Raw genomic sequence first — 14,234 nt, 5'->3', positions numbered from 1 at the left:
TATTATCGCCAAGGTAATTTTTTTTGAATGGAAACAATTAAGTTTTACATTACAAGTTTGTTTTGAAGCTCAAATATAATTTTGCCAGACTTGAGTGTTTAATAGTAATGTATAGATAATGATATATTGACAACTTTATTTTTTACACAATCACATTATTATTTTAATATTTTTTATATTATTTAATTACAAATTTATTTTTTATTATATATATTTATATCTAAATTAATCACATCAAATATTATATACATATAAAAAAAAATGTATAATTTCTCTTTTCAAAAGACACTTTTCCTGTAGGACAGAAAAAATATCATAAATTTCATAAAAGTTATAATAATAAGAGTAAATATCATAAACATTGTAAATCCATTTCTTCACAAGTAAAAGTATTAAATCCAGTACAAGTTTATTCTATTTATTTTGTTTTTGCTAAATAGGAAAGCAGAAAATTACAATTTCTTCTGATATACACACCGTAGCACTGCCTATGGATAAACCTCAATAAGGGATCTAAAACCAAAAATGGGAAACAATTTGTAGTCTTTGAATCCTGCTTCAGTGAAGAGTGTTTTCCATTCTTCTTCAGTTCGCTCTTTTCCATTAATAGCCAACATTGTCATATCCAAACTCAGTTTTGTTTGAGTCACGTCTTTGTTATCAAGCTTTTCATTTATCACTGTTTCTATGACAATCACCTTTCCTCTGTTGCCTTTGCTTGAAATAGTTTCTCTACAGTTTTTCAGAATCTTTACGCAATTTTCGTCATCCCAATCATGTAGAACCCACTGCAAAGAAAGTAAAAGAGAAAAAAAAAAAAAAAAAAAAAAAAAAAAACAAACACGTCTTTAATCATAATTGCAAATTTGCAGCATTATTTTCTAAACAAGGAAAAGCATATACATATATTTGTACCTTTAGTAGGATTGCATCAGCTTGAGGGATAGATTTGAACATGTCACCACCAAGAAAGCTTAAATTATTGGTTCCTGTGGAGTTTGCTATAACCTGAGGAAGGTCAAGCACAACACATTTCATCTTAGGATATGCTTCGCTGATAATTCTGGCCGTGGTTCCGGTTCCACCACCTACATCCACCATGGAATCTAAACTCTCAAAAGCTGAAGTGCAATTTTTGAGAGCCAAGTCTACCATTTGGGAATCACTAGCCATGCCCTCACTGAAGAGACTCAAGTATTTAGGTTCTCTGTCAAGAAGTTCCCAAACACTTGTCCCTAAGGCTGTCTCATACAGTGTGGGGTCCTCCCCACAAATCCATTCTCCCAAGTGGTGGTATTTACTCATGAGAAGTGGATCAGTGATCAACCGAACCATTGGAGATAAACAATGGCCAGAGCCATTGACAAGAAGTTTTGATGCTGGAGTTAGAGCATATGCTACTTCGTGATCTTCTTGGCTGTGGTGGATATCAAAGATTTTATCGTGTGCCAAAAAGCGCATTAACCGCTGCACAAAAGCAGTCTTAGATGGTGGAACTTGAAGAGTTGAGACCAAGTGAGAAAGAGTAACAGGTTTTCCATGGCTGTGTATTATGTCTGGAATACCTAGTTGTAGAGCCCACTTAAGGCACAAAGGTTTAAGGTGGCCAAATAACTGCATGTACAAAATATTTTGGCCTTCAAAGAGCTCAATGGCTTCTTGGTTATCCATTGAACCCATTGCTGCAATTAATGCAAAAATGTTTGGTTAATGAAACTGCTTTTGGTTTGTTTGTTTCCAACACCAGCGTTGCGTTGCCTTATATAATGTGTTATGCTCCTGTTTAAGAAATCTACTGCTCAAAAATATTGCAAATCATACAATTTAGAAAGGTATTTTTTTGTATAAAAATAATTTTTTTAAGTTGGAAACACAAATTTCAAATTAAAATAAATTTAACTAAAATTTATTTAAATAATAATTAAATAATGATATAAAAATTATTTTTGTTATTATGAAAACAAAATTAAAAACCATAAAAATATTACAGATATAGTAGTTTAATTTATTTAAGTTTAATTTGGTTTCAAGTCTTATAAATTTAAATATTTTCAATTAAATATGTATTAAAAAAATTATATTTTTAATTAATGTTTTGGTATTTAAATTTGACGTTACCTTGTATTGTTGTTATTTAGATGACTTTATATATAAAAAAATTAATAAAATAAAATACTTAAATTTTAAATATTTAAAAATTTAATTATTTTTAATTAAATTTATATTAAATCTTTATATTTTATTTAATGTTCAAATTTTTATATTTTATAATTTAATATTTAATGTTTGACATTGTTTTTCTTTTATCGGCTAAGAATAGAATAAATTAAGTGGGAGATACAAAACCCTCTACATAATCCAACTTTTGCAAAAAAAAACATAGGTAGCCAAACAAAGAGAAACATACAAAGTAGAAGTAGAAAGTGTCAGGATATTGCCAAACCTGCACAAATATAAAAACCAGCAGGCATAAGGTAACCATGTCTTTAGCCCTTTAAAAGTAGCTATCTAGTCTACGTGCTTCTCCTTCAAATTTCAGCTACCACCTTGGTTGCACTAGTGCTGGATCTACACCATCCAGAAAAGAACCTTACCAGCATCTGCTTATAGACTAGGAAAGCATTTTGGACTATGGTTAAGGCTTCCAAGATCCCAACCCATTCCTATTAAGATACACCTGCACAAGACCAACTTGATTCACAAATGAATCCTTCAAAAAAACCTTCCTTAGTTACAGTAGCTCCTACACCCTACAAAGCTGGCACCCCTTTAGAGCAAGCCCTCACAAAAAGACCCTCCACTCCACATATCTGTCCGGACAAAATTTTGCGTTGGGACGGGAGGGGAAAGAGAGAGAAAGGGAAAAATAAGTCTTTCTCTGAAAATTTGAGGAGAAAGTTTTACATTTTATTTTATTATCTTTCACCATACATATTCCTTCTGCATTAATATTTATTTCATAATTTTTTTATAAATTATAAATTTAACACATAAATAATTTGTTCCAGTAAAATAATTTTTTAATTACATACAATTTTAATTAAAAAATAAATAATTTATAATTATAATTTTATTGTAAATAAATTTTATGACAATCATAAATTTAATTCAAAATTTTATATAATTTATATTTTTTCGAAATTAGCTCGCAATTCAGAAATAATATTTCAATTGTAGAAAAAAAATATTTTAATTAAAAAAAATTATAATTCACAATAATCAATCAAATTAATTTTTTTATAAATTTTTAAATACAAAGACAAATGTGTAAAGTTACATTTTTATTAATTAAAAAAATATTATTTTAATCACACCTATTACATAATTCACAAATTTTTATAAATTTTCTATACACTTTCTATTATATTTATCTTAATCCAAACATCTTAACTTTCTTTACACTTTCTCTTAAACCATTTCTTTTCACTCCTTCATTTCCACTTTCGAGCATAAAACACATCATAACTGAGGAATTCCCTTTCACACAAGTCTATGGTCTAATGTTTGACCTTGTATTGTATATCATCTGCTATCTTGTACTGTAGATATTCAATTGATTGAAGATATTAATTCAAAATATAAATATTTTAAACATAAAGTAAAATCAATTTTTTAAATTTAATGAAAATATTTAAATTTTTGAAAAATTTAAAACTTCTTTAAAAAAATTCTTATAAGAAATTGGTATTAGAGATGAATAATGGTCACCAGAATTCTTTGACTTTTTTTTTCTTATTGTTTTGCGTGAAAACTAAACCCTTTGACACTGTCAACTAAAGTTGTCTCATCACCCGTCCCTAGTTATTGATTTTCTTCTCTGAGTAATGTAGAGCTGAATTACTATATTTTCATTCCAGGCTCATTATTCAAGACCATAAGTATTTATAACATATTCAAAATGTAAGATATTGAGTTTTAAATAACATTCCAAGTTAATAAGAATAAAAAAAATAATCCTTTCTTCTAACAAATTTTAAAAAATATTATTAAAATAAGATTTTATAACATCTTTATATTAAAATAGTAGTTCTCATAATATATTAACAATAATATAACATTATAAAATTCAACAAAAAGTAAATTATTATGTGGTTATATAGTTCATTCAATGAAAAGCATACAAGTCAATGTTGTGGTCATTGAAAGACAACTATGATTGTTAGTCAATACTACTTGATAATTAATAAAATATCAGCAGTCACAGTTTTCCTTTTCATTACTGTTTAATTAGTTAAATGAGTTGGATTAAGATAAATAAATAGCAATATATATATCATGCACATGCAGGGTCTGAGTTTAGAATTAAATTAATGGGAAGCTTGTGTTGCAAGTTAATCAGACTTAACTGGAGCAGAAAAAATTGTTAATTTTGTGGCATAGAGAAGAATTTTAGAGGTTCTCAGCAATGGATTTTTCTAAAACAAACACTTCACATTTAACTGCAGATATTTTGAGTTTCCCTTTCAATACCAAATCAATAATGCATGTATATGCCTTGTTATTTTGGTTGTTAAATTTCAACAGTCAACTATTCTTCTGTTTTGAAATTATAATATCTTTTTATAATAATTGTCAGGTAAGAAATCAAATCTTAAAATAAATACCATTTTAGTTTTTTAAAAGGATATTTATTATTATTTTAATTTATATTCTTCATAATATTAATAATAGACAATAAAAAAACAAATTAATAAAATAAGGTTACTTTTGGAAAAATTTATTATTCTCATTCATTCATTTCTTATATTATATAGTTTATCTTAATAATAAAATGGATTAGAGATGGTAGTTTTTTAGTTATTTATTTATTATTCTATAATTGATTTTGATTAAGAGGATAAATAAGTACTTGAATTAAAAGGAAATATCAATTGTAAAAACATATTTTTAGTTCTTTTGGATTCATATTAACTATAATAAATTCTTATTTTTGTTAGTGTGATTAATTTGAAAAGGTAGGATAATTTTATAAAACTGTTTATGTTATGAAGTAGATTTTAAGCCTTACTCGACCCTATAAAATCGACTCATGTGACACGATAGACCCAACAAATACTCGCTAGGATAAGCTCGAAATGGCTCTGATACCATGTTACGAAGTAAACTTTAAGTCTAACTCAACCCATAAAACCGGCTTATGAGATAAGGTTTGCACTCCACTTATATACAATAAAATATTCTCATATCTAGTTGACGTGGGATCTCCAACAGTTTATGATAATAATAGTTTAAAATTTAAGGCATTTTAGTATAATCACTACTAAAAATCATTAAATAAAAATTAATTTTAGAAAAAAAAAATAGTTATTTTATATTTACTAACTTATATACTATTTTAAAAATTAAAAAATTATGAGTATTTAAATTAGTTTTTATCATTTATAAATCATTTTTAAATTAGTATCTAATAAGTTACCAATGTTTTTAAATATCAATTATTTAGATTTTTTAGTTGGTAGCATGATGTTATTAAAGTATTAAATGTTTAAATAAAAAATGTGTTACTCTTTTATAAATATTTCTTAGTAAACATCCTTTATATATATATATATATATATATTTATTTTTTATTACTTTTTTTAGTCATGAAACCGTACATAAAATGGACGAGAGGATTACATTATTTATCCTTCTAACAAACATGTATCTTTTGAAAACATATAATGTTATTAAATATTTATGTTTATATTTTGTATTTAAAATGTTTTAAGAAAATTTAAATATATATATATATATATTTAAGATGTAATTAAATTATAAATAACATTCGAATTAGTAATTCTATCTCATGTATTTAAATATACTAATATTCTATCTCATATTAGTAATTATGTTTCTGATATGGTAATAAATAACTGTAATCGTTTGTTCTGGTTAAAACATGGTAGTCTAGAAACGATTCGAGTATGGGAATTGCGTAAACAGTTAGGGGCTACATGTGGGGTTGAAGGAAATGTCATGGTTAACCTAGAAGAATTAGAAAAAAGGGACTGGAGTATGAAAATCCAAAGGGAGGCGAGGGAGGTTACAGGTTATCTATGAAAATTCTTACGTTAAATGTGAGAGGGTTTGGGAGTCCTGTGAAATGGAGGTATATCAAGGATTTGATCAGAAAGGAAGATGTTAGAATGTTGTGCTTGCAAGAAGTAAGATTGTCATTTTTTAGTTTAAATAATTGTTGTAAGTTATGGGGAGATAATGACATTGATTATTTTTATAGCAATCCAACTAACGGGTCAGGGGGTATTCTTACGATTTGGCATAAAAAGTTTTTTCAATGTTCCAATCATATCATCAACAGGAGGTTCATAGTGTTCTCGGGGTTCTTTAAGGAGAAAAATATTCTTGTGGTTATTGTAAACGTATACTCTTCCTGCAATATGCAAGAGAAAATACAAATGTGGGCCGACTTATTAGAGATTAGGCAAGGGGAACCGTGTAACTCTTGGTGCATTTTGGGGGATTTCAACTCTATAAGGAATGAAAGGGAGCGTAGGGGGATAAATAGTTCCAATGGTAATGGTTACAAGAAAGAATTACAAGAGTTTAATAGTTTCATTGATAATATGGAGTTGGTGGATATACCCTGTATTGGAACAAAATACACTTGGTATAAACCTAATGGTAAAGCTAAGAGTAGGCTTGATAAATTTTTAATTTCCTTTGAATGGTTACAACATTGGCCAGGAAGTAAACAATATGTTTTAGATAGACAAATATCTGACCACTGTGCTTTAGTGCTAAAATCAAATGTGGTGGATTGGGGTCCAAAACCTTTTAGGTTTCTTAACATATGGCAGGAAGATAAGGAGTTTGAAAATTTTATTAAAAGTAAATGGGATAGTTATTTGGTCCAGGGCAACGAAATCTTTGTGTTAAAAGAGAAACTGAAGATGCTAAAGAGTGATCTGAAAGGATGGAATAAAGATGTATTCGGGCTTGTTGACAAAATCAAACTCGAAATCTTGAGGAAAATACAAGAGTTAGATATGAGAGATGATGTAGATGGCTTGGACGAAAACAAGATTAGGGAAAGAAGAGAACTTTTAAGCCAACTACAGGACATAAATGAGAGGAACGAATCCTTATTACAACAAAAGTCAAGAGCATTATGGATTAAACAGGGGGATTCAAAATAAAAAAATTTCCATGCTTCCATCAAATGGAGGAGGATGAGAAATGAGATAAAAGGAGCACACTGTAATCTCTCTGGTATTTGGGTGGAAGAACCAAATAGGGTAAAGGAGGTGGTCAAGGAGTTTTATAAGAATAAGATGTCGGCCATCGAAGATATTGGAGTTAGGTTGGACAATGTGGAATTTAAGGAGATTTCTAAATCTGATAATAGACTCTTGACTGATCCGTTCGAGGAAAAGGAAATAAAGGAAGCCATTTGGAATTGTGATAGTCATAAAAGTCCTGGACCTGACGGAGTAACTTTTAGTTTTATTAAAAATAACTGGTGTCTACTAGAAAAGGATGTGTTGGGAGCAGTAAAATTCTTTCACAAAGAGGGGAAGATTCCGAAAGGCTATAATGCCTCATTCTTAACATTGATCCCGAAGTCTGAGAACCCTCAATCCCTTGAAGAATATAGACCTATATCACTCGTCGGGTGTCTTTATAAGATTTTGACAAAGGTTCTGTCTAATAGGATTAAAAAAGTAATTGAGAAGGTTATTGATGGTTCACAGTCAACTTTTTTGTCCAATAGAGGTTTGTTAGATAGTGTTCTTGTTGTCAATGAGGTTGTGGATGACTTGAAAAGAAGAAAGAAAAAGGGGGTGATTGTGAAACTTGATTTCGAGAAGGCATACGATTCGGTAAGTTGGGAATTCTTATTTTATATGATGAGAAGACTAGGGTTTTGTGGAAAGTGGGTGCAGTGGATTAGAGCTTGCCTTGAATCGGCAACAATCTCGGTTTTGGTAAATGGTAGCCCGACAAAAGAATTCAAAACCAACTAGAGGTCTTAGACAGGGGGATCCGATGGCACCGTTTTTGTTTCTGATTATCGCACAAGGTTTATCTGGGCTTGTAAAACAAACGACAAGAAAAAAATTGTTATCAGGAATCAAAATAGGGGTTAAAAACGTGGAGGTGGATCTACTCCAATTTGCAGACGATACCCTTTTCTTATGTGAATCAAACGTGCAAAATATTAGGTGTATTAAGGCTATTTTAAGATGTTTTGAATTAAGTTCGGGCCTCAGGGTAAACTACTTTAAGAGTAAGTTGGGTGCAATTGGAGTAGATAGTTATGAGGTGAAGTTATACTCAGAAATACTCCATTGTAGTATAATGGAGATACCTTTCTCATACTTAGGTTTAACTATAGGAGGTAATCCATCTAGGTGTTCCTTTTGGGAGCCTGTGGTATCAAAGATAAGGAAGAATCTATCTGTATGGAAGGGGAGGAATCTGTCTTTCGTGGGAAGAGTGTGCCTTATAAAATTAGTTATCAACGCTATACCACTATTCTACCTATCCTTTTTTAAAGCACCAATTGGAGTGTGCAAAGAGATTACAAAATTACAGAGGAAGTTTTTGTGGGGGTGGGGCACGGAAGGGAGGAAAATTGCTTGGACTAGTTGGGATAATATTTGTAAAGAGAAAGAGGTGGGAGGTCTTGGTATTAGGCGTATTGAGCATTTCAGTAAGGCACTTTTGGCCAAATGGCTATGGAGACTGGGTTCAACAGAGTATGGTCTTTGGAAGGAGGTCTTAGAATCTAAGTATGGTTTGAGGTGGTTGTCAAATTCTTATGTACCGAAACAAAATAGTTTTACGTCTAGATGGTGGTTAGATTTATTCAAAGCTAGTATTTCAGACCAAGGAGTTAATTGGTTCAATCAGAATATGGTCTGGAAAGTTGGATCAGGGACGAAGATCAAATTATGGGAAGACGAATGGCTAACCAATAGTCAACTCAAAGTAAGATATGAAAGAATATACAATAACTCTGAGCTTAAAGACAAGACTATAGATAATTTTGGTAGTTGGAATGCAGTTGGGTGGGAGTGGAATTTCAGTTGGAGAAGAGACTGGTTTGAATGGGAAAAAACTATGGTAGAGAAGTTCATGTCAATAATATCACAGGTGTTACTACAACCTGACAAAGAGGACTCAAGGATATGGATTGATCCTCCATCTTACACTTTTTCGGTAAAATCCGCCTATAATAAGTTAACTTACTACGAGTGTGGGGCAGGGGGTTCCGTGTTTGGTTCTCTTTGGAATTTAAAGGTTATGCCATCGGCCATGTTTTTTGTGTGGAGGGCTTTCTCGAATAGGTTAGCAACAAAACAGAATCTGCACAAAAGGGGAGTGTTTTTAGGAGATACTTTATGTGCTTTATGTGGAACCAAAGAGGAGACTACAACACACATCCTTCTTTCTTGTAGGGAATCAAGTAAAGTTTGGAACATGTGCTTTAGATGGTTGGGAATTAGTTCTGTGAATCACAAAGAACTGATTTTTCATTTTGAACAATTCTATTGTATGTGCTCTAACAAAGAGGGCAATAGGTTATGGAAAAGCCTTTGGGTCTCCATAGTATGGAGCATTTGGAAGCATAGGAACAGGGTTATCTTTAAACAAGCAAAGGTAGACGCAGAGGAGATTTTCACTATGGCGCAAGTCCAATCTTGGTTTTGGTTGAAACACAAAGAAAAGAAAGTTATCTTTTCCTTCTGTGATTGGATATTATCACCATTAACCTGTGTCAACATGGTAAGTAGGTAAGGGATTAAAAGTGTTTTTATTTTTTCATATGTTGATGTATGTATTTTACAGGAGCTATCCTATTCATATTCTGAATGATTGGTTTGGGTGTGGTAATAAATATGCTATAATTCTTTCAAGAGCATGTTTTTTGGACTTTGTTTCGCTTGTTTAAGCCTATTTGAGAGGTGGGAAAGGTGGTGTTGTTGTGTAGGTATAGCTGAAGGGGAGCAGATTATTAATCTATAAAAGGAGATGGAAGTGTGAAAAGATGCTGGTTTGAAGATGCTGTTGTTTCACGAAGGTGGAGATTTTAACATGCTTTAAATCACTCTGGAGCTAGATAAAACCAAGAATATCTTTGGTGGTTTAATGCATGGCTCTTTTGCTGCTACCAATGGTGATGTTCAAATAGGTGGTATGATTGGTCTTGGTTTTATTGGAGAATGTGTTCTGTTGCACAAAGCATGCTTTGTTAGAGTTTGTAGTAAATTACTTTTTGGCTTTCGAATGCAAGTTATAGCTGCTGGAGTGTGAAGATTTTTGGGTTACTATATTAGAGTTTACCTATTTTGTTGTCATGATTAGATTGTGTTTAGAAGCATAAGACTTTGTAAGGGGTTTTAAACAGGTTTGTTACATGATGTCGTAAGGGGTATGTTTTGTACAAGCATCTTAACCCAGCTTGAATGAGTTTGTATAAGGGTTGGGACACCCCTAAAGTGTCCCATTTATTTTATTTCTTTAATTCTTTGCCAAAAAAATAAAATAAATAAATAACATTCGAATTAATTTTTAAAAAAAGTATAATAGAATATTATTAAAAGGAAAAACCAAGTTTAGAACACAAAATAATTTTGTACAATAAAATCTGTGTTATAAGTAACAAATCTAAAAGCATATCCATGTCAACTACGAACTTAAGAGTTTAATAAAGTTACAAAGCATCACAGATCTTATTTAAAAATTAGGATTAAAATAAGTTCAACTCATAAGTTAACTCGCCTCATCACAAGATCAAGTTAAATTAAATTAAAAAATATAATTTTTTAAATGGGTGTCAAATTAAAATTGGTTTATTTAATTCAGGAATTAAACTTGTTTAAATTGAGTTAGTGGTAGGTAGATCCATAATTAGGAATGCTAATGCCGACCCGTTTTGCTCCAATCCATTATTGGTTTGCAAAAAAGTTGAGTAGAGTAGATTGGTTTAGTAAGGTTGTGTGGGCTAGAAATAGTAACCCATCATAAGGCGAGTTGGCATCATAAGGTGAGTTGGCGAATTAGTTTATCCATTAATTTTCAATTTTTTTTAATTATTTTTTGTTTTAGATCTATTTATTTTGTTATAATTATTGATATTAATTTTTTGACAATAAAATATAAACATTATAAATTAAATTAAATTAAATTTTAATATTCTGATGAAAGAAAGTTTAATATCTAACAAAATAAAGTAAATATCAACAATATTTTAATGAATCAAATGATGTATAAAAAAATTAATGTAAATAAATTTCTATGTAAAACATTAATCACCGACAAATTTTATTTCAAAAATATAAATTTTTTCTATAAAAGTGCTCAAAGAGTCGGGTTGATCCGTCCCATTCATGACTCGTCGAATTGACAAGTTAAACAGGTGAGTCTAATATAGATTAACGGGTCAAAAAGTTAATTCGCCCATTTAAACCTTAAAAATAATAGATAATTATAATAAAAAAATTATAAAAAATTATTATTAATATATTAACAACAATCTTTATAATTTTTTAATTATAAATATTTATTATTTTTAATTATGTAAGATGACACATTGATTTTTTTTTAAGAGTAGAATAATGTTTAATAATATTTGAATGATTTTGACACTTAATTTATTTATTTATCTAATTATATAAGTTAATATTTTAATTTGAACTTATTGTCTTTATTATTATCACTAATATTTAGTAAAACATGTGAATATTCTAATTAACAAGTCAAGTCAATCCATATTAATTGAACTACAATAAAATATAAAACAAGTTAGAAGAGTAATATGTTTAATGAGTCGATGATACACTTAATTCAAAAATTTATAGTAATCTGAGTGAGATTAGAAAGTATTTTACTAACAAAAGGAAATCGATTAAACTTAAGTCGTTAAATACTTCAACTAATGATGAATCAACTCTTATGACTCACGTTAACACTTTTATCAGAACCCCAGACATATGCACACACCTAATCCCTCCATATAAAAAGAAAGTATGACCATTAATTTTTTGCTGAAGAAAAAGACCGACCAATTTTAATTTCAAGAGTCAACTATTCGAAAACCATATTTGTGTTTGCTATTAGTTAATAAATATTTTTTTTTTATAATTTGACTTTGATAGGGAACCGCTATAATTTACGTCATCCATGAAAGTTTTAGTAGTTATTTTACATTACTAGAAAAGACGCAATTAGTTTCCAAATTCTTGCGTGGGTCACTTACGAACGTTACTATCGTCGGCCAAGATGGTGAAAAATCCACGCAATAATGACATTTGACGCTAAACGGACGCACTTACGGATTTACTTTTTTTAAAAACATTCAGTTTGCGTCAGCCGCGGCTCACGCATATGCATCGGTTGAGGCCCACGGCCCACGCATATGCGTCGGTCATGGCCCACGCATTTTATATTTTAGGATTTTAAAATTATTTATTTAAATTTTTTTAATGTATAACAAATATTTTTATATTTAATTCTTTATTGTATTTATTTTAAAATTATTTCTTTAATACTATAATAAATTATTTAATTTATCAATTTTTAATATAAATTATTTCAATTAAATTTATTAAATTAATTAAGTGTTTGATTTAAAATTAATTAAGTGAAATAAAATATGTATTTAAATTATTTAAATTTTATATAAAATATTTTATTATTTTAAAGATTATTTATTTTAAATTTATTTTATTTATATTGTCATAAATATTTTATTTTTAAAATTATGATTTAAATTAGTTAAATTAAATTTATTAAATTGATGAAGTGTTTAATTTTGAAATTATTTAAAAGAAGTTATCTTAAAAAGTTTATAAAGATTTGAAAACACGTAGAAAAATAATAATTAATTAATAAATAGTAAAAAAAAATGCGTATTTAAATTTTGTAAATATTATATAAAATATACATAAATTTAAGAATATAAATTCAAGATGAAGTAATTAATTAATGCAAATGGTAATTGATCTATTTAAAAATAGAGAATAAATTTTATCTAAAAATGTTTTATTTGGTTTAAGAAAAAAAAAGTTAGATAAAATTTTTGATTAGTAACTTAAATAAATTTAAATGTTATATGTGTGCAATGGATGAATGAACTAGGATTTTTGTTTTGATATCCATTATAATTTTAAAGATGTTATTTCTCATAAATGAAGCATAAGATTATCTTAAAGAATTAGCGAAAATGTATATGATACAAACATATTAAGACTAAGTGCGTGAGTAAGTAACTTATTCTTAATTGTTACAATATCCAAAGTGTTCCAAAGTTGACTACATGTTCTAAATGTCATTGTTATAGTTACTGAGTATGATCTCGAAAAGAAATTAATGTTTTCCAACTGAAACACATAATAATGTAGTAAGTTGTAAGCAACAAGATGATACATATGCAATATTCCTTATAAGTGTCTTAATATAGTTTCCCAATGTACTAAATAATAGGTCTTTGACATAGTAATTTTAGTAGACTTAGTTCTTAAGAAATGTAACATAAATAAGTAAGTTTCGACTGGGTGTGATATAGAATGAACTTAAAATCATGGAATAAAGCTCATGATTACATTTTGGATTATAAGTTATGTATCGGTATGGGCGAGACCGACACTTGGTCTCCCTGACCAAGACCCACCTGACTGTCTGAGACCTGGTGTACCTGACTGAGACCAGGGGGAACCTGGCCGAGACCTGAGAGACTTGACCGAGGCGACCGAGACCTGAGAGACTTGGCCGAGACGAGTGGAATCATCATGGCCGACCCATACTACTGTTAACGCTCAAACCAAGGTCAGTGAAGTTAATCCATCATTAAGGATTAGGTAATACAATCCTAAGCGAGATCCACTCCGCTAATCAGACCCAATAAGGTAAGCCCATTGAAATAATATAAATAGCACACATCTCAAGGAGAAAGGTACGTCATTTATTATTGTTCACCTACCAGAATATTGATCACCCACTTCACTGACTTGAGCGTCGAAGTGCCTTCGCAGGTACCCCATCCGGTGTTCGCCCGAGACCAAGAGTCGAGGGAGAAACACGAAGACGAGAATGACCCAAGTCAACCACCCCAGTCTCATCTCCCTAACAGGAACAAGTTAATAACCCTAGTCCATTGTCAAGGTAAGAGTTGAACTAAGAAGTGCATTGCAAAGGCTGAAAGAGAGTATCATAAGTAATTTGAGAAATATGAGTCATTTCGTGATAGTTATAGAATTAACTTAGAATCATGGAATATAGTTGATTAT

At 29.8% G+C, this 14,234-nt stretch overlaps 3 protein-coding genes across 3 annotated transcripts; 2 read left to right on the top strand and 1 right to left on the bottom strand.

Annotated features, from left to right (window-relative positions):
- Positions 1-350: 350 nt before the first annotated feature.
- LOC137828141 (isoflavone 7-O-methyltransferase) lies at positions 351-1,743 on the bottom strand. The gene is made up of 2 exons (XM_068634593.2): positions 916-1,743; positions 351-788 (listed from the first exon to the last, which is right to left on the bottom strand). The coding sequence occupies exons 1-2, from the start codon at positions 1,678-1,680 to the stop codon at positions 489-491; spliced, it is 1,065 nt and encodes a 354-aa protein (XP_068490694.1). The 5' UTR covers positions 1,681-1,743; the 3' UTR covers positions 351-488.
- Positions 1,744-6,398: 4,655 nt separating this feature from the next.
- On the top strand, positions 6,399-7,139 carry LOC137829190 (uncharacterized). Its single transcript, XM_068635987.2, has one exon. It carries the CDS (start codon positions 6,399-6,401, stop codon positions 7,137-7,139), a length of 741 nt encoding a protein of 246 aa, XP_068492088.2.
- A 33-nt stretch (positions 7,140-7,172) lies between these two features.
- Positions 7,173-9,822, top strand: LOC137829189 (uncharacterized). Its single transcript, XM_068635986.2, has 3 exons — positions 7,173-7,823; positions 8,539-9,246; positions 9,796-9,822. Exons 1-3 carry the CDS (start codon positions 7,173-7,175, stop codon positions 9,820-9,822), a joined length of 1,386 nt encoding a protein of 461 aa, XP_068492087.2.
- The last annotated feature ends 4,412 nt before the right edge of the window (positions 9,823-14,234 follow it).

The sequence above is a fragment of the Phaseolus vulgaris genome, chromosome 7 (assembly GCF_051622355.1).
Source record: "Phaseolus vulgaris cultivar YP4 chromosome 7, ASM5162235v1, whole genome shotgun sequence".
Taxonomy (NCBI): domain Eukaryota; kingdom Viridiplantae; phylum Streptophyta; class Magnoliopsida; order Fabales; family Fabaceae; genus Phaseolus; species Phaseolus vulgaris.
This window is presented reverse-complemented; position numbering and strand designations above follow the sequence as displayed.